Source organism: Stenella coeruleoalba, assembly GCF_951394435.1.
Source record: "Stenella coeruleoalba genome assembly, chromosome: 12".
NCBI classification, from domain to species: Eukaryota; Metazoa; Chordata; class Mammalia; order Artiodactyla; family Delphinidae; genus Stenella; species Stenella coeruleoalba.
In genome coordinates this window covers 55,825,641-55,847,207 of record NC_137158.1, presented here as the reverse complement: position 1 = coordinate 55,847,207, position 21,567 = coordinate 55,825,641, and the positions used below count along the sequence as shown (strand labels likewise).

The 21,567-nt window shown below is 36.9% G+C and overlaps 1 protein-coding gene across 1 annotated transcript in view; it reads right to left on the bottom strand.

Moving 5' to 3' along the window:
- Positions 1 to 21,567, bottom strand: part of RSPO3 (R-spondin 3) — a 77,077-nt gene that overhangs the window by 26,086 nt on the left and 29,424 nt on the right. The window contains exons 2-4 of the mRNA XM_079939497.1: positions 18,895 to 19,086; positions 17,171 to 17,317; positions 12,352 to 12,549 (exon numbers count right to left, since the gene is read on the bottom strand). Coding sequence (XP_079795623.1) covers positions 12,352 to 12,549; positions 17,171 to 17,317; positions 18,895 to 19,086 — 537 coding nt within the window. The remainder of the gene's footprint in view (positions 1 to 12,351; positions 12,550 to 17,170; positions 17,318 to 18,894; positions 19,087 to 21,567) is intronic.

Below are 21,567 nucleotides of genomic sequence, written 5' to 3'. Positions count from 1 at the left end.
TTGTGGTAAAAGTGCATAACATAAAACTTACCTTCTTAACCATGTTTAAGTGCACAGATCAATGGCATTTAGTATATTCACATTTTTGTGCAACCATCACCACCGTCACTCTCCAGAAATCTTTTCCTTTTGTAAAACTGAAACTCTGTATCCATTAAATAGCAATTTCCATTCCCCCCTCCATGAATCCACCATTCTATTGGGTTGGCCAAAAAGTTCGTTCAGGTTTTTTTATAAGATGTTATGGAAAAAGCCGAAGGAACTGTTTTGCCAACCCAATACTTTCTATCTCTATGAATTTGATGATTCTGGGTACTTCATATAGGTGGAATCATACAGTATTTGTCTTTGTGATAGGATTATTTTACTTAGCTTTATATTCTTACGGTCCATTCATGTTGTAGCATGTGATAGAATTTCCTTCCTTTCTAAGGTGAATAATATTCCATTGTACGTCTATATACCACTTTTTGTTATCTATTCATCTATTGATGGACATCTGGATTGCTTCCACCTTTTGGCTATTGTGAATAATACTACTATGAACATGGATGTACAAATATCTCTTTGAGACCCTGCTTTCATTTATGTTGGGTATATACCTACATACTTGGAATCGGTGGATCATATGGTAATTCTGTTTTTAATTTTTTTGCCAAACCACCATGATGTTTTCCATAGCAGCTCTGTCATTTTACATGATCAGCCTTACTAGTAGTCAGAAAAGCAAAAGGATACCATTGTTAATCCATCAGAATGGCAAGTCTTCAAAGGACTGATAACATCCAGTTTGGGCATCAGGAAATAGGCATTTCCTATTTATAAGGAAATAGGCATTTCTGATACACTGCAAATGTGAACTGTTCAAACCTTTTTGAAAAGTAATCTGGTAGAATACATTAATTTTTAAAATGTGCACATCCTTTGGTTTTTCCATCCAGTGTTTGGGACTCTATTTTATATTAGATCTCACAACTACTGAGCACTTACCAGATGCCGACACAAGTCTCAAGAGTTTTATACACACATTAACTCCTTGCTACATCACTCCTTCACTACAACTCTGTGAGGTAGTTACTGTTATCATCCCCACTTTACAGATGAGGAAAATGGGATATACAAAGCCTAAGTAATTTGCTTAAAGTCATACAGCGAGTTAAAAGCACAATTAAGATTTGAAAACAGGTACTCTGGTTCCAGAGCCTGTGTTCTAAATACTACGATGTATCGATACTACGTCTTTAACCTCTGATAGAAAGGGAGTGCATCAGTTCATTAACATTATAGAGATTTTTACTGTAGTACTAAGAGCAAAAAGGGGAAAACATTTTGCTATCCATGTGTACCATTATGTTACATTGGTAGTATGCCATTATGGTATCGATTCGTACCATATCATATATACCATCACTGACGTTAAAAATAATGCTTTTTTGGGGCTTCCCTGGTGGCGCAGTGGTTGAGAGTCCGCCTGCCGATGCAGGGGACACGGGTTCGTGCCCCGGTCCGGGAAGATCCCACATGCCGTGGAGCGGCTAGGCCCGTGAGCCATGGCCGCTGACCCTGCGCGTCCGGAAGCCTGTGCTCCGCAACGGGAGAGGCCACAACAGTGAGAGGCCCGCGTACCGCAAAAAAAAAAAAAATTATGCTTTTTTGAAAATTAAACAAAGAAAAAAATAAACACCAAATCTAGAGTTGAACTGAGATGGTTTTGGTTTCCAAACTAGTTTAGTACTCTTTTACTTAACTAGGCTGGCACTGCAACTATTAAACTACTTTGAAGACTGTGAACACAAGAAGAAACAATGATTCTGTGAACATATAATCCTTTGAAAATGGAGGAAACCTGCAGGAATGGAAGGAAAGGGTGTTAAGGCAGGAAACAAAGCAGGAGGAGGGGCACTAAGGGCACACAACATGGTAGGAAGCCGAAGGGCGAGGGACAGACATTAACTAGGAAAACTGCCTCTCCTACACATTTCAAAGCAAAATTAGAAAAACTGGACAAGCGTGAATCCACCAAAAGTTTGCCCAAGAAATACTTTAGTAAACTGCATCTTAGCTATTGAAACAAACCAATTTGAAACAAACCAAAATTCCTTTATGATTTTGGTGTTGGTTGGAAACCAGAGGAGCATGACATCAGATGTTAACAGTTTGTACTTATTATTTTGAGGAATATTTCACTATTTCATACGTCCATGGTCCATAAAAAAGTAATTAGCTATCTAATTAGCGTTCTATAAATTAGGATAACAATTTTTGTTCACAGGTTGTAATTAATTAGATATTTTAACTACTGATCCTGAGTATGCATACATTTTTCTATGACTCATTTTTGGAATTAGCAATTATTCATATTTTCCAAGTATGAGTTCAGTATGTTGATATTTCCTTGCCTAAAATGTGATATTATTCAAAACTCAGTGAAAAATAAGTTGCATTGTGCTTCCAGACATTAGATTTCACATCATACAAAAGTAAAAGGGATATCTCATTTTAAAATGTATGTTTTGCATTGAGATATAAAATGTAATTGGACTCTGTTCATAAACTATTTCCTAAATCTGATCTCTTGCAAAAATACGAAAAGCAGGCTTTTCCAGCAGAAACAACAAATAAACAAAACAAGCCTTTACAAGATATATTTTTCAATTATGGCAGCTCGGGCTCACAGAGGCTAGAGTTATGACCGGGTGGTGTATACACAGTATAAACACAAGAGTTCAGTAATTAGGTTTGAGTTAATTTTAAAGTTTCACTGGCCTGATGTATAATCAAGCAAAAGGTCATTACCCACACTGGTACATTTCACACAGAACCTCAGCAGCTAGAAATGGAAATGGACATGTCTTTACTTAAGCTTGCACAAATCAATCCCAGAAAGCCTTCATATGAGTACTGGATTCTTTTTCTATTCATTTCAGAGCCAGTTTACTCACAAAAAAAGTTTTCTAGCAAACCAGAGAAATCAGAAAAAAAATTAGTTAAAATATTATTAGCATTATGCTAGACATGCCTCTCTAGTTTAAAACAGATGGAGTAAAACTTTGGTTACACTTTCTCACTTAAATGTTTTTTGCCATAAATAGTATTGGACAGGGATTACCCTATAGAAGAGTACAAGCTTCTAGATTTTGAGCTTTTTTTTTTGGAAGAAGATCATTTGCATCTGTTGTTTTGTCAGCCTAGCACTCATTTCTACACAGAACTGCTACTCAAAGTGGCTCACGTGTCCCTTGGCTTCAATAGTGAGCATGTGACTGAGGCAGACCAATCACAGTACTCCATTTCCTCTGCCACAGTGATGGGTTCAAGGGTAGACATGTGAGCCAAGCTGGGTCAATTTTCACCTTCCACGAGATTGGATGAATGGACTCTGAAGGAGAGAGCGCACTATCCTTTTGGACCAAGAGCAGCGTGGATATAGATTTAGGGCTTCCCAGAGCCAGCTTTCCCTGTGAGTAGAGACAGACTCACAGTAGCAGGGGAGAACAAGGCCAATAAACAGACACAGAGGCAGGATGACTTGAAATGGCAAGAAAGAAAGAGGAGAGAAGAAGATGGAGCCAATGATATTGTTCTAGCACTTAGAGCAAACTGTGTCTTCAGCAAATAGTTTACTTTTTGCTTAGGGTAATTTGAAATCTGTCTTTTCAAATATCCTGATGAATATACAGAAGGTAACAGTGACCTTGGTGAAAAAGGACTGTCAATGAAAGATAAACACTCAGATATTGTTTTTCTGTTAAAATAATAATTACATATATTTGCAAATAATTTTTTAGAAAAACTGAAAAACAGTAAGAAAAATGATAGAAAAGCATTTCCAATTTAGGACATGAGGAACGGGGTGCTTTAACCAAAAGGAAAAGGGAACTGAATAGAAAATTAAATGGAAAGTGAAGTACCTGGGGAAGAGAGCAGAAACTTAGTGGAATAACAAGTTTTGAAGAATTTCTCATTTACACCCATTTTGTACATGTTAATGTACACTGATGCCAGCCACTGTGCCGAAAACTTTATGCTTGGATTTGTCCATTAGTACAAAAATATACCACATTCTATTTGGGGTCTGCTTTGACAGCAATGTACAAGAATTAAACCATTAGAGTGGTCTTTCCCTTTCGGTGATGCTAAAAATGATACGGTTTTAATGTAAGCAAGTTTGAGGATGTTTCTGTTTCAATGAGGTCAGGGAATTTAATTGTAACCTGGCTGTATTTGCTTGGTCACACCTCTTGGGAGGCCTGTGGCCGAGGTAACCAGTCTTTTCTGTCAGGCTGTAACAATCTACAAAGTTAGTCTGTAACACTTCTATGAAGAAGTTACTGGAGTAGATAAAAAGAGAATAAGATAATGATCTATGGAAAGAATAATTCTTTTGTGCCTTCAAATGTGGGGTGTCTTCTTTGCCAAAGAGGTTTCAGCAACACCAGCAGTTTCAAGGAGTGACTGTGTTAGGGAGGTGGGAAGGAGGACAGGAGCATGAAAGGAGGAAGTGTCTTTTTTGGTGGAGAAATGTTTACTTTGTAATTAGCAAAGGACAAGAAGGCCCTTTTGGAAACTATACTTGGGGGTCCAGAATTTAAATTTATGCTGATGCTCTCTGAGGCTCTCTCTAGGGAACCCTCCTAATTGGCAGGGATCTCAGTTGGCTAGAACAGGCTGCACATGAAGCCAGGGTCTCAGGGTCATTTCTCCAAAGGGCCTGTTAACTCAGCTCTGTTCCACAGCCACAAGCTGTACCTTTAACCCTACTTAGCCATCTCACAAAAACACATTAGCATATCAACATGGTGGTCACAGAAAAACAGATTTGCCTTGAGACCAAAACAAAAAGTAGGCAGAGATATTTCGTTTTTGCCAGCATAAACAAATGTCTTTGTAAATGTGTTAGCAAACTAATGAAACTGCAGCTACCGACAGAAGAAAATCACAAAGATGAAAACTGTCCACACAAGCATATGCTACAAGTGAGCTGATCATTGATTGTCTTTACTTTGTGGACCAACATAAACCATGACACCAATATCTAGATTCATGATGGCAGGGACTTTTGTCTTTCTTGTCCATTGCTATATCTTCAGCACCTAAAAGTGCCTAGCACATAGCTGGTGCTTTAATAAACATGTGTTGAGTGTATGAAGGTATCCTGGCCTGGCCTTTTATTTATTCTTCCTATTCTGCCCTTTACAAACTGGAAAATACAATAGAAATAATCTCCTATATACCATCTCCTGCATCAACCACTGAGTGTTTTTACAAAGGAAGAGACACTACATTAGATAGGAAGAGAATGTTGAATAAACGAGCGATCACACTCATCTAATTGCAAACAAGAGAAAGACCTCTGTGGTAGATGGAGAAAATGGTTACAATTCTCCACTCATCCCTGTATGTGCATGCCAAGTTGCAAAGTAACTATGGGACTTCTCCCCCAAGAGGTGAAATCTATTTCAACTTTTGAATCAGGACTGGCCTTGTAACTTGCATAGAATAACAGAACATGGTGGGAGTAAAATTGTGCCAGTTCTGAGCCCAAACTCAAGAGGAACTGCTTCTTCTCTCCCTCTTAGAACCTTGTAGAACCCCTAGCCACCTTGAGGATGATAGAAACAGCAGTTTCCTCCGTCCTCAACCAGTCTACCACATTAGGGAGCCAGCCAGAACTGCACAGTGAATCCCAGCCCATATTACCCACCCACATTTACTGTTAAATAAATGGTAGTTGTTTTAAGTCTGTATGTTTTGGGGTTATTTCTTACTTATGCAGCAAAAGCTAACTTGAAACAACTTCACCCCGATGCACAGGAGCTAAACAATGGCAAGATCATTGGTTGGTTGGGGGCTGAATAATGCTTTGTTTACTACAGCTACTACTCTATTCAACAGACTGACCAGTGTGTGTTATGTTACATATACCAATGGGTTGAAAAGCATTAGGTATTTATAAAAATCACAAAAAGGGGGCTTCCCTGGTGGCGCAGTGGTTGAGAGTCCGCCTGCTGATGCAGGGGACACGGGTTCGCGCCCCGGTCCGGGAAGATCCCACATGCCGCGGAGCGGCTGGGCCCATGAGCCATGGCCGCTGAGCCTGCGCGTCTGGAGCCTGTGCTCCGCAACGGGAGAGGCCACAACAGTGAGAGGCCCGCGTACCGCAAAAAAAAAAAAAAAAAATCACAAAAAGGAAATCTCAGAAAGTATAAGCATTTGCAAGAATAATTTATTATAAAGATTGTTTTAGAATAGAGATGCTGCAGTATACACACCAACACAGCACAGAAGCCTAAAAATGATTTTTCTACCACCAAAGCAAGGTAGGGACTACAAAGATAATAACAACACTTAAGTATTTTCCCACTGTGAATAAAGCCCACCATGAATTTTGACGACTATGAATATTCCCAAAATCTTAGAGAGCCTACGAAATTGGAATGGTATGAACTTGGTATTGATTATAAAAAGATAAAAACTGCTGGTTGAATTATAAAAAATTGTATAGTACCTGGGATGGCAAAACATGAAATAAAAGGCTTCTTATTTTCTGCAGAACTTTTTCATTAACACTGAGAAATTTAAGAACACACAATGTAATTGTCAAATGTGCTCAAGGCGAGAAACCTAGTAACTGTCATTTTACTTTTTTCAAAAACTATCTAGGTGCTGGATGTGATCCTTCAGCTCCATTATTACAGAGGGAAGTAAACTGTGCATATATAAACAATCTTAGCATGGTCTTCAACCCACAAACCTGGGCAACAGAGAATGCTTGCAAAGATCCTGCCATTGTAATGTCAATGTCAGAGGAATCAATGAAAGAAATTGGCGCCTGTCACAGAGGTGATAACACTCTTTTAACTATGTGGATAATAAATTCGGACACATAGCTGTGAAATTTGCAAGCTGATTTGATGCTTCAAAGATTAAGCTGTAATTGGTGGGAAAGAAACAAAGAAGAGTAAGAGTTGAGTAATATGGCAAAGGAGAAAATATGTAATCAAATAAATCAGTGCATAGGCCATGAGTGAGCATAACTGAAAAGGACCCAAAGATGAACCATGTTTTTATGAGGATCTTCAGAGGTTAGGAGTGCCTACATCCTTCAAAAACAATAGCATACCTGTATTAATATTAAAAGCCTAATATTTAAATTAAGTTGTGGCATATACAAACTGTAATGTTTTCATCAGTAACGATGGTACTCTAGGTCTAGTTCTAGTATTTACAAAATTCAGAGAGATAAAATTTTGGAGTATTAGGTTGAACCCTATGAAACTGCTTATATTTGACCATTTATAATCAACAAAATGGCAGTTTCATATGGTTTAACCTAGTAGATAGGAGTGTATTAAAAAACAAGAGATGACTGTAGCCACATAATTTGTCTCAGTGGAGAGAGAGCTAAATAGTGATTAAACAAATGACAGCCCTCTCCACTGGGGACATTAAATGAAAAACTGGGCTTAGCCTTTAAGAGAAAGTCCATACATTTGTATTAAGGAACATTGTTCAGAGTAAAAGGCATTATTTATTTGCAATAGACTACCTTTCTTGGAGGTTTTAAACATAGCTAAATATTTTCGTGTGGTACTGGAATATTTGAAATTCAAATAATATTAATTTTTAATAAAATTGATGATTACCTTTGTAATGATTGGGGGGCAAAAATTTCCCCTCTGTTTCACCAAATTGTTCTTGTTACCAAAGGTCTGCACCATGTGCAGGCTTCCATTGGTGGCAATGAAAGGTTTTCACTGGTCCTTCCCAGAATCTAAACAAAAAACCCATTTGGGTAAGGACTAACATGGCCTCAAAGAGAGACTGTTGAGTTTATACCAGGGTTTCTCATCTTTGGCACTACTGGCAGATAATTTTTGATGTGCGAGGCTGTCCTGTGCGTTGTGAAATATTTAGCAGCCTCTCCCCACTAGATGCCTGTAGCATCCCCCTCCTCCAAGTGTGACAATGAGAAGTGTGCCCTGGGGAGCAAAATCATGCCTGGTTGAAAACCACAGTCTTTAATGCCACTCTTATCTCAGCTCTGTACTTTGTCGAATTTTCTCTGCCCTATGTTAAAGGGCTAGTGTACTGATTGGGTGTAGGGAGAGAGCAGAAAGCTCCCATCCTCCAGGGCTTAAACAGGATCAGTGTCTGTAGGCCAGCTGGTCCTCCTGCAAGAGGTGATGGTGGTGAGAGGCCATCATCAAAATTCTCCAAGCCAGTTGGCATCCTACAATTTTGAGCTAATGACTCCTTCTATTTGGATTTTGAGAACTGTTCTGAAAATCTTGGCTAAATGTCTCGTTTTGAATTTGACTGAAGCTTTAATAGGAATCCTTCCTGTATAAAACTCAACTCTTCATCACTGGAGTAGTTGTTATAAAGATCTTAAGAAGTTAACTAAAAGACAGAGGTGCAAACCTGAGAACAAAGTGGACTCATTTTTTTATTTGTTTCCTTTTTTAAAAACAAATTTTACTGTAACTTTAAATATAGTGCTCATGATAAATATAATGCATATTTATAATACTGGTATTTGAAAACATGATTAATAGCAATTTGTAAGTTAACATATAACACTTTTCTTCTATGTAAAACCTAGTAGAATTTTACAACTGTACTTTTAATTTTGGGAAGGCACATAAGGTGACCTTCAGTATGTTCAAATAATGCAGTAATTCCCACACTTGTTTCTTCCCTGGAAATGTCTCTGGACATTTTATTTATTTATATTTTAATGGATTCTTTTTCTCCTTCTCTGCTAGGAAGGATGCTATTTCTTCTTTACACCAAGAAAGTAGACCCTGCCCCATTTCTTCCATGACTCTGTTCTTCTCTCTCCTTTCTATCCCAAGATCATGCACTACATGTAATTAACTAGGATCTTATTCATGCAATTCACCAAAGAACAAAATTTCTTTCATTCTTTGTGAATTGCCTCAAAACCCATTACCTACAGGAAATTCTCTTCAGTTAATTAAAGGAATGTACAAATGAATGAGAAACATTTTGGTGATCTTCCTTTCTTTGCACCCTGCCTTCCAACCCAAACAAAAAAAATCACTCTTTTGCATCAAACGCGGACAAATATATGCTCCCCTGTTCTGTTTCACTTCCCCTTATCTAAAATGGTTACAAGCAATATATCAAAAGAGTTAATAAGTATGAGTTGGCAGCCATTAAAAGTGCATTTTCTCCTTGTTTACTTCTATTTACAATATATTGTTTTAAGGCATATGTGATACTAGTATACATGTTAGCCTTCATAATCTCTTAAAATAAACATTATATATCTTTGACATTTAAGATATATAATTCAATTGAGATAGGCTCAAGCTAGAAACTACTGCATTGATAATAACTTCTTATTAAAGCTAGTAATTGATGGAGAAGTTAAGATATTAAAAGGCAGCATGCCAGGTAAAGGGAAATAATCCTAAATGTGCAAACAAGTAGTACATCAGATAAAAGTTTAGATTTGGGGCTACAGAAATGACATTTATCTCCTCAGATTAACTAACTATAACTATTCTAAGCATGAGAAGAATATTAGTAAAGAAAAATGTGTGTATGTGTAAGATTTTGCAACCAATTTTTCATATATATATGAAAATTTCATATATACAAATATGCATCTCACAACTAGAATAATCCATTCTGTTACTAAAAACTAGTTCCTCCTATTCAGCTTCTTCTTTGTGTACATTTTAGAAAGTCATTTCTGGATCTTATCATTCTTCCCTGGAGACCTTGCCATTGGCAATTACAACACAGCAGAAAAATTCCTGAACACATGCTCCATACCTTTTCCAAACATGAGTTATCTACTTCTGTCTATTGTTAACCTCTTGGGCAGGGAAGATAGATGTAAGTTTAAATTCAAGAATTTCAGGCTAAATTTTTTTTTAAAAAAACCTTATCTTTTAGCTTTCTCATCTGAAAATGCTCAGCCATGAATCTAAATGATGTTATTTTATGAATCTACAATCATTTAGGTGCAGCTCAAGTAATAGCTATTCTAGTGGTAGGAGAAATCATGTCTTCATCACTTTATTGTGTTTATATTTATCACTATTGTATAGCTCTGAGATATACAATACAAACAAGAAGACTCTGGGTAGTGTTATTATTTTGATGTGATATTTGATACAGTGGTATATCCAGGGGTCATAATTACTTTTCTATTTGGTTTCTTCATATTCAAATAGATATATTTTTGATATTTGAGTTACCATTAAGAGAAGTTAAGAAAACTAATAGGTTAGAGAAGTAAGGAATGAAGGGAGAAGTGGTTACCTTCCTATCTTAAATTTCTAGGCTACTTGAGAAATTATTTTTGACAGACATATAAAAAGATGAATGAAAATTAAATAAAAATGGAACTAAATCTTGAATTTAATTATACATGTAATCCACATTTCCTACTTAGTAGTCTATGGATTATCAAATTTGAAAAAGAATAAAGCACCTAAAATTTTCTAGTTGTATAACATTTTCTTTGTAAACATAAAATGCCAATGTATCCTACTCAGAGGAGAAGAAACAAGGACCAGAAAGAAATTTTTAAGTCAAGCTTATGTTACAGGTTACTATTTTAAACTTCTTATGGCATTACTTATCTTAGTTGTTGCTAGTTTAAAAACTAACATTTTCAATGTTAATGTTTAAGTCAGTGCTAGCAAAATATATTAGAAGACCACATCCTCAAATAAAAGAAAAATACGTAATTAGTATCATAATTTAATTTTCTATTGGATGAGATTTTCTTCATTTATATTTTAAAAGCAAAGTATACTAAATACTGATTAGTAATGTAGAATCTTTGTGGAAAGAATAATATGAACAAAGACCACCTGTAAGTCATTAAATTTTAAGAAAATTTAGTAAACATAAGTAAATGTACGGCTATGGGAGCTTACCAACAAGTAGAGTGATGAAATATTTTATTTCCAAATCCAACTTTTAAAATCTAAGATGTTTTAAATTAATTGGTAACAAATGCCAGAAAGACCTTTTTCACTAGCCAACTTTCATTCCTTAAACCTAATTTTAATCAAAACCTCTTATAAATTTACAAAAACTTGAAGTTCCCTTAAAATAATCCATGTATTCAAAAAGTTTATCACATTAACTACTTGATTACTAATGGCAACGACATGCTGTATCCATCCTGATGATGGTCAGTTTGATCTTTCGGTACAGTGAAAGACACTGCAAAGTACAGGGGACCCAAGTCCTTTCTTGTATGAGCAAAGTTCAAGTTTTCACAGCACCCTCTTCTGTGTTTCCATCGAAATTTTCCACACACCAAACCTCCCTTACTATGTGATATTGTGATTATCTGCTTAAACATCTCAACCTTTCACTGGACTCTGAGTATAACTTCAGGATAGGGATGGTACTCTATTCAGCTGTGAATCCCCAGGGCTTAGCACTCTGTGTGGCCATAAAATAAAAATTCAATAAGATGATGTTGAATGAATGAATGAATGAAATAAACAAAGGAAGTTCAACTACAGAGTCAGCCAAGCTGCAATTAATTGAGAGGATCATTTATAGGCTCACCAATAGCTACATAACATATTTGTAGGCAGTGGTGCTGAGGATTAGTGAGAAAGATGGAAAAACTATATTTTAAAAGTCAACAACTGCAGATCTTCTATATGGAAGTTTAATCACCTTAAAGCATCAGATTAAATGATATATTTTTCCTCGGCACTCATACGACTTCAGAACAGCCCTTACACAGAGTTACTTAATATTGATTTGGTAGGTTCTATAATCTGATGTATGAAATTACTGTAATATGAAAAAAAATCTGGGGATAAAATGTCACGAACGCTTGTATTATACTTATAAAATATGTAACCTTTAAAATATGTTTAGCTACAAAAGCTTAACACCTAATTGCACTACTTTGGTTTGTAGGCAATGAAGAAAGGAGTAAGCTGATGGCTGGTATTCACCATGCTCGTGTATCAAATGTTATTATTAGACCTTGTGATTCTGAGGCTTCCCCTAAGTTTTCCAGGTACTAGGAAGGTAGACGATAGGAAAGATAATGGCCCAAAAGGAAGATATAGGCATATATTATATGCTTATAATGCAGCCCCCTTCCCTAAGATTTAATTAGCACACTTTTGTGTAGTTTAAAGTTCTGATATCAAGCTCCATTTAAAAAAATTACCACATCGATATTCTGTAATTTACAGCCAACATATTCTTTGTTTGGTACACATTTTAGGGTTTTCAGACGTGAGTGATAATAATAAATGTTTCCTAAGAAATAAAGTGAAATTTGCATCAAATCATGAGGATTCAAACAAGCACATGTTAGTATGATTGTACCTCGTTCTCCCTTCTGACACTTCTTTCTTTGCACTGTACACTTCCTTGTCTCACTGGTGGGGGGACACAGGTTACCCTTTGCTGATGGATGCTGTATTATTTCTCGGACCCGTGTTTCAGTCCCTCTTTTGAAGCCACATGTTTTTCCTTTTTTCGTGCATGGACTCCAAGGACTCCATTCACTGGCCTCACAGTGCACTGAAACAGAACACCAGAAACAGCCTCAGTTCGCTCACACATAGTTTCACAATTGTTAAATAAACAAGAAGGCATGCTTCCATCAATACTTGCCCAAATTCTGAGCAGAAATCCTGCAGAACAAAGTTGGGCAAGATGACTTAAAGATAAAACAAAGAGAAAGTGAAAGCAGGAATAGAATGTTTTCCACTTTTTGGTCCTCATATTATCAGGTAAACTCACTCTTGCATTGGGTTTACTTTTCACTGTAGATTTGATTAACCCAGGCATGAATATAATTATTCACAACTGACCAATGCTTTACAATTTCTAGAGCACTGCTACAATTATTGATAGATCCTGACCATAACTTGATAGGTTAGTCATTATTACATACTCGAGAATTGATTCTCAAAGTTTAGTGTGCAACAGAATCACCTGCAGGGAGGACTTGCTAAAACAAAGAATGCTGGACCTCTCCCCATCCAGAGTTTCCAATTCATTTGCCTGCGGTGGGGCCTGGGAATTTGCATTTCTAATGATACACGTGATGCACATGTGCAGGTACTGAGAACACACTTTGAGAACTTCTGTGCTAGAGAATGATTAAGCAAAAAATGAATTCAGGTGCTTGGCCTACAACTCAGTGCTTTTTCTACTTCATGTGCCTTTTCTTGAGTACTTAAATATTGTCATTTATTCATGGGTGTAGATCAGGCATAGCAGTATCTGTTTTAAGTGAATTCTGGGTCAATTTCAGCTGATAAACTGCTTCTAGAAGTCACCCGACAGGCTGACTTTTAGGATGAACTGATATACTTTTTCTAAAACTTCTTTTGTAGATGTTTCCCTTTTTCTGTGTGTATCAATCTTTTCAGTTTTGGCTTTACAAGGTATTATAACAGATTTTTGCACTTCTAATAAAAATAAACACCTGCAAGGTGATATTCTTATATTTATGTTCATAAAATTTCCTGACTTACAAAGGAAACGGCTTGCAACAGTAACTCTTTCAGATGATATGACTCTCTTTCCACAAAAACAAATTCCCAGTAACCTCGCTGCCTTCTGATTTAACGAATCCTTATTTTAGAGCAGAATACTATTTTTCATACAACCTCAAGAAATATAACCTAAATGTTTCAGAAATTTAAAACCATTCACAATACATTTTTTCACATGCTTTGTCAGTCACTTTCAGGTATCTGAATGCAACACAGAGTTGAATGGAAATGATTAGATAAGTGAATTTAAGTTTCTATGAACTTAAATGAACTTTACTGAACCACTTTCAAAGGAGTCTTCATGTTCAGTTGGTTAAAGAACAGAGCAACCAAATCACTTAATGATATCATAATCTCTTGCCAGTTAAGGTCATATCTCTGATCCCAATATTAGTCATTAAAAAGTAGGGGAGCTTTGCACATACAAATAAAAACACCTCCAAGAAAGCAAATGGAAAAATAAAAATCCAAGTTTGTGAGCTGTAACTTTGTCCAGTATTCATTTAATGCCAGAACTACATGGACTAAATTAGAAAAAAATTACGTGATGTGGAAATCACCCAAACTTTTGTGATTTTCATAAAAGCAAAGGTGGTCTAGGCAAATGTACACCTAGACTTAAGAAAAACAGATTTAAAAAATTACAACATAGGTAGCTATGAGTCTTTAGTCAGATGATGAATGGTTCTAAAAATGAAATTTTAGTGCCAATCTTAGATTATTCCATTGAAGAAGGAGGAAAAATATTCACAACTAGCGAGTTCAGATATAAAGAGCTCTAATAAGATGGGATGGTTAAAAGGCCTTGAGAGGAGAAGAAATTTTCTTAGCTAAATACTTTCAAATGAACCTTTAATGTTAGTATCCAAAAAATATTTTTGGAAAGAATGGAAACTTTGTTGATCATGTAAAGACAACAAATAGGTTGATTTAAGTAGTATTCAAGTCATTAAATGAACAATATAGATCTGGGGCACTATTTGGTTAAGAGGTAATTAAGAAAAAAACAGAACTGCTCAACAGAAACTGCATTTCTTCTATCCTCTGTATTAAGAACAATCTTAACATTGGAACATTTAACTGTTCACTAATGAAACAAGTGTCTCAAAAAATGTTGTTAGCTCCTTGTCCCTGGAAGTGGTCATGGTGTGGTTGATCGTCAGCCTGGAATGCTGTAAAAGGGATTCTTGAACTGGAAGGAAAGTTGAATTGGATATTTCACCAGTAATGGTCTTACAACATTATTCATTTGTTCTCATTCTTGCTGCCTGACTGCATGGTTCCAGAGAGAACATAGCAAGGCCATGTTCTTTGCTACTCACTCTTTGGAGCTAGATATCTTCCCTCTGTGACTAGTTAACAGCACCAACTCTCCAAGAAGAGCAATGAGGATGGCAGAATGACAGTGCAGAAAGGAAGCAAATTTCTGGAGCACAAAGTGGAAGAAATACATTCTCCTATAAAATTGGATTCAGTCGACATTTTTGCTTAATTTGACTTGCAAACCATGAGGAGTGGGTATGTTGTGACATAAATCTTTTACCCTAGCTCTGTATGAAGGTGGTGTTTTCTCTGTTTATGACATGTTCTCTCAATTTAAAATCCGGGTAAGAAACAAGTCATGCAGTATAGATTTTAGCAAAGGGAGAGACACATTCTTCAACTTCTGCCGTAGAGAGCTAGAGTAGAGGTACTAATTATAGCACTGACAATAACTCACGTTGTCTCCTTGGGATCACCATTTCAGCTCTCTGGGTCCTAGTTTTCATATTTGTTAAAGGAACAGCCTTTAATGGTCCTTTGTGATCATCAAGCAAGTCATCATTTTTTGTGAAATTCTGAGGCAATCCCACAGGCATGGTCCACACAAGTGCTTGTAGGCCAGATACCACGTGATGGGAGACATCCCTTACGCAGCAAGCAACAAGAGCCAGCTGGGAACTAAAGTTGATTTGCCTATTCCTATGTCCTAGGTCATTTACACCTATCTGTTCAATGAGCCTGATTCACTAAATGGCTTTTAGATTGCTAACCCCTATTCTAAAATATATACATTTCTTAAACGTAATTGTGTTAACCAAACAGTCTTTGTCTAAATAGTATTATAAATTACCAGGAAGCCTTAATAGCTAATCCAACAGTGCCAGGTGTTAAATGCTCTCTGATAGGAAAGCATTAACACATTTAAATAAATGGACTTTGAAGGACTGATGCTACACCTTCAACAACTAAGAAAATCTAAACATTTGCCCCTTTCCTGGGTAGAGCAATATCACAGACTTTCTGCAACTTATCCTGAATTTCTGTCCTTGAATATTTTCAGAACTGTTTCCTATTTTCTCCACAGTTTGGAAGTTATCACCTCTAATCATCAGCCCTCAGGACCTACAGAGAGATGAACTTGAAGTGCTTTCTCAAGTACCTTTTACCCTATTTCTAATTTATTTTTCTGTGTTTTTATTGACTAGAGGAAAAAATAATACTGAACCAAATTGAGCCATGAGCTGTTTCAGGAAAGTTGTTTTCCAGATGCTTCTGAGATTATCTTTAAAATATCATCCATTTGTTTCCTTCTCACGAACACTTTGTTTAGAAATAAATGTCTCATGTGGACCTGAAATGGTTAAACCACCACTTTAGAGTTATTTCTCCAGTACTTAAGATTCTAATGGATATGTCTGTGGGGAGCCCAGGGGTGTCCTGGAGACTATCTTGCACTGAATCAAGGGGACAATTGTGTGCATTTGCCAACAGCGCTGCAGTATCAAAAGGTTCTTGCAGCTCTTGCCCAGGGGTAGTCTGAGATTTAGTATGCTGTTTCCCCATTTGGTTTAGCATCTGCTCCCCAACTGTTCACCAAGCTCGTAGCTGTAGTAGCTGCACACCATTTAAAACAGGGAAAATATAGCCTGACAGTGATCCGTTATTAGGCAAACAACTTGTCTGAGGAACCTCTCCTCCAGGAAGCTCAGCCTGCAATTAATCAGGCCCTGGGACTGTGTCCTTCTGTCAGTCTAAGTCCAAAATCCTCTCCTTGTGTCTGAATACCTGTGCAAGCAGGGTGTTTCAGCAAAGCAGTGTGAGAGAAAAAAGTGAGATTTTTTTTAACCATATCAGATCCAGTTCTCGAAGTCTTTGATCCATCTACTGAGTATTAAAGGGCTGTATCCAGAGAATATGTTTCCTCCTTTTGGAAAATAAGTTTGGTCATTGGTTGACATTAGATCTAGGTGGAACCTCTTAACCTAAGGTGGAAATTTAGTTCAAGATCAAATTTGTGTGTGTGTGTGTGTGTGTGTGTGTGTATATGGAAGTGTGCATGTAGACATATAAATTACTATAAGTAAAACTTCATTAGATAATGATACAAAATAAATCTGTAATGATCACAATAGTTGAAACAGTTATCGATGGTCCCTAAGAAATAACAGTGCACGCACAGGGTGTTAAATTTACTGTGATACACGCTGAGTAAGGCCCATTAGGATGGTATCTTTGTAAAGAAGGAGGGAGTGAGCCTCTTAGAGGTGGTCCCTCAGGCTCTTGTGAGACAGCACTCTGAGTAGCGTTTCCATGGAGACTGACATTATCATCTCTGGTGTTTCTCATCCCTCCTAAGTCTTAGAGCTCCTCCTCACCAATACTGACGCACTCCATGGTATGGTTATTGGCTTCCAACCCTTCTGGGCAATTGTCAAGGCACTTTCCAAGGTGTAAGTAAAATCCACTTTTACACTTTGTGCAGAAATTTTTGTTGAAACAGGTATCACAGTCAGCTTTGCATTCTGAAAACAAAAAAAGAAAAGAGAAATATGCTTCCATTAGCGTCAGTTAACTATTTATTGTTGGTCCAGTTCTGTATGCTTACAACACAGGCACATGCAACTTGTATGTCAAACAAACACTTAGGCTCAAAATTATTTTGCCAAACCAAATTAAAGATTCCTCCATAGTCATTTAGTTGAGGTACACCAGTCATTGATTTCAAAATTATTGTATTTATTGCCTTATGAAAAAAATTTTGACAAGGATGCTTATAAGACCAAGTGTCTATTTATATTAAATGATAGTGAAAATGTTTCATTAGAACTTTGATGAAATGTACTAGGATGTTGCCTTTGTGCTGCTCTTGAGGTCTATTTTTTAATTTAACAAATATTTGGTTGCCTACTGTCTGCCAAGCCCTATTCTAGGTACATTGACAGCAGCATACAAAAGAGAGATAAGGCCCATACCTCACAAAGTTTACATTCTAGGAGGGGAGATACAATAAGCAATAATGATAGTTGATCCTTATATGGTGATTACTGTATGTCATACACTGCTACAAGTATTTTACAATATTGTCATTTAAACCTTACAATAACCCAGTGAGGTAGCCCCTATTATGATTCTCATTTTACAGAGAAGGAAACTGATTCAGAAAGGTTAGGTAATTAGCTCAGGACCACAGAGCAGAGTGGTCTTTGAAACTAAGCAGTCTACTTCCAGAGTGATAAGTGCTCTGGAAAAAATAACGACAAAAATAAAAGGTAGGAAAAAGATATAAAAAGTGACTGATGAGGGGAAGAGGTTGATTATTTTGGACAAGATGGTCATGGAGTGCCTCTGTGAGAAGGTGACATCTGAGCAGAATCTTGAATGAAAGGAGAGAGCCCGCCAAGCAAAGGTGTGGGCAAAGAGTTTTCCAAACTGCCAGGACGGTGAGCGTACAACAGTCATTTCAAAAGCCTTGAAGTGGGAAGATCTTGCAAGAAGGCCGGTGAGGTTAGTGCAAAGTGGTTGAGGGGCAGTCGTAGGAGCCGAGTATGCAGAGGAAGGCAGGGCCACATGTGATGTATGCTAGAGTAGCGATATTTCCTAATTTACATTTCGAAAGGTTACTGGGTCTACGGTGTGGAGAGTAAACTTTCAGTCCAGATGAGATGTGATCTGACAGTGTTTCCAACATTTAATTCCAACTGATAAATAAATGTTTCAGTTGCTGTACTGGAATCCTTCTTGAAGTGAAAATAGCTGAATTACTTCTTTCAGTCATTAAATACTTGGATTTTGTGATGGTGGTGGGAACTCAGGTGGCACTGGTGCTTGTGGTACCTTTCTACAGGTTCAATGAATGATAACCACGTTCTCAGTTTTTGTTTTTATGATGAAAAAAACACCCCTCAAAACAGGAGTATTTTTTATAGTGGTGAAAATCTTCCTGCCCTAAGGACTGAGTTCAAGTATGGTTTAGCCTAAGTGTCAGGTAAATATTATTATTTACTTAACATTGAATACTACAAATATGGCTAGAGGCCATTTCAAATTTGGAAAGTTCCCCAAGGATGAGATAAAAACATAATTTTGTGTAGACACTTACTTGTACACTTATTTATATCTGGATAACGAGTTCCATAATATCCACTTGGACATGAAGAGAGACACACTCCAATCTGCTTCATGCCAATTCTTTCCAGAACAAAAAATAGTTTGGGCTTACATGACAAACATCCATTGTAATCTGAACATGTTGCACAGCCTCCTTGGCAGCCTTGACTGACGTTAGGATGCACTAGGGGGACAAATGTAGAAAGACAAAAATGAAAGTTAAATCATAGATATAGAAGTTCAATGACATTCTCTGGGCAGGATACACGTTTTCTTTTATTAGCTTTCAACTTGGTGGTAATGGGTTATAAGTTGGGAATTTTTCCCTCTTTTCTGTGATCTGGTATTTCCCTTTAATACATACATATATTGTTTTAATTTCAAAGTTCTAAAAATTTGAGCATTTGAAAAATAAGAATATATTGCCCCAAAATATTTATAGATAGTATATACCTAGTGGAAATATTCTCACTGAACTAGCACCCTGGCAGATTAGAGACGGGTATTTTGTGCTCACTCATTGAAATCAATACGTATTAATTTTGCTTTTCATTTATGTGGTGGATGTCTCTAATGTCTTCAAATAAGGATGACAACATAGACTGGGGCTTAATCTGAGTAATGACACTAATTTTTAAGATATCTTTTTCAACTCTGGTCTATTACAGAACACCATTTCACTCTCTGATTCAAAGCAAACTGATTCTGCAACTATGTAGCTATTCAGCACCTCACTCCCTGCCAATGCTATCCTGAAACATTTCTTCTCACATGAGTTTAATATTTATCAGTTCAAATTGATATAATGGTGAAAATGTGATTTATCTTATCAGTTGTTCCACGTGGATCATATGTAAGTATTTATAATAATATTTACTATAAGCTATGTTCAATATTTGATCTTTTGGGAGAGAAGTCTTACAGTTTTTGTGCCCTCATCTTTCATTTACTTAAGTGAAATATATATTTGGTGAGGACATGACCAGTCTCACATATCCCTGAGAATCCCAAGGTTTCTAAGAGTCACCCATATGTGTGGTGAGAATATTCATTAGCAAGTCTGAACAAATACAAACATTTGGAAGATCAATGTTTACTTGAGATCTTCACAACTTTAAACCTTTTTTTATGACTATTAACTGGTCACAGACACCTATGTGTGAGCTCATGGAAAATTGCTGACTGACGTGCATCTCTCATGTAGCTGGTGTTTGGGATGATTTCTTCTCCTAAGGTATTCTCTATTCATATACAATATTAATAGCTCTATGGTCCCTTCAGGAATTCGGAAGGGAATAATCCTGACCCTATGAGAAGCAAGGTTGAGGCACAAGAGTGCAAAGGCATCCCCGTGTTTCTCTGACTACTGTTGGTGCGGGGAGGGAGCTTGCAATGACTAAGTCTATCTTCACAGTGATGTTTGATTATTGCTAAGTTCTTTACTGCAAAAACAAATCCCACCAGGCTTAGTTAGAAGGGGTACCCATAAGCCCGATCAGCCTTCCCACAGGGGTGCACGGGTTAGCTGCAGAAAGGTCATTTGGTTGACCAGCATTCTCTGCCTGGAGGAAACCATCCCTGAATCAGCCACAGGAACCACAAGCAGCTCATTCTCATTCCAAGACGTTTTGTAAATAAACTGAGGAAATGTGTGGGGGAAGGGAAGTCTGCTCTTCCTGTACATGCTCCTCTGCGGGGTGGGGCGGACATCTAAAGTGGCACAGGAGGTTTAGACATTACAGGACCTGGGGGACTTGTAAGTGAATACTGCCTTCCAAGGAACAGGGTCATTTTTCATGCCAGGAACTCCAGCATTGGAGACTTACAGAAAATGTGTACATATTTTAATCTGGGAAAGACCCTAAAAAAGAAAGGGGTGAAGAGAGTTCCATGTGTTCGGAATCTAATCGACCCATTTCAAAAAGTGAGAGGTGTAGGTCAAAACCTGTAAAACCTTTTCATAAGAATTACTGATGGAAAACGGGACCTCAGTTTGAAAGAAAATCACTCCAAGCTCAGGAAAGTAAGTGACTGAATTTAAATGAAGATGGACTGGATTGACCCACATCAATCTATCTCATCTCTGAAACGCAATTGCTCAAAGGAACACAATTGTAAGTGTAAGCCCCTTGAAACTTTTGTCAATTATAACTTTAAATTGATAAGTTATGAAAATAAATATGACTTACATATTCTGAGCCTCAAAAACTGATATATCTTGAAATAAATTTTATTTAAAAATTTGGGTTTTGAATGCCTGGAAACTTCTGCCAGACAGACCTCTGTATGGGTCCCAGGATTAGTAACAATTTTGCCCCAAATTATGAGATGTGCCAAAGTATCTTGCTTAATTCCCTCTTTAAAACTTTTGCTGATGAACTGTAGCACATTCAACTCACACATGGTACTACAATCACTCTTTTTTCCCCATATTTTGCCTTTTTAGACAAAAGTTTTGGCGAAACAGAGTGTCGAAAAAGTAAAGAAGATACAATTGTCCTAACTGGCAAAGAAAATTTGTTTGTTTTTAATCAGGGAATTTTGAATATGGGCACGTACAAATAATGGCAAACTTTACTTCTTCTGGAAGGGTTAAGTGTTATGCTGTGGGAAGTAAGAAAAATTGAGACTATGAAGCTCAGATTCTATGATTCTAGATTCTTTT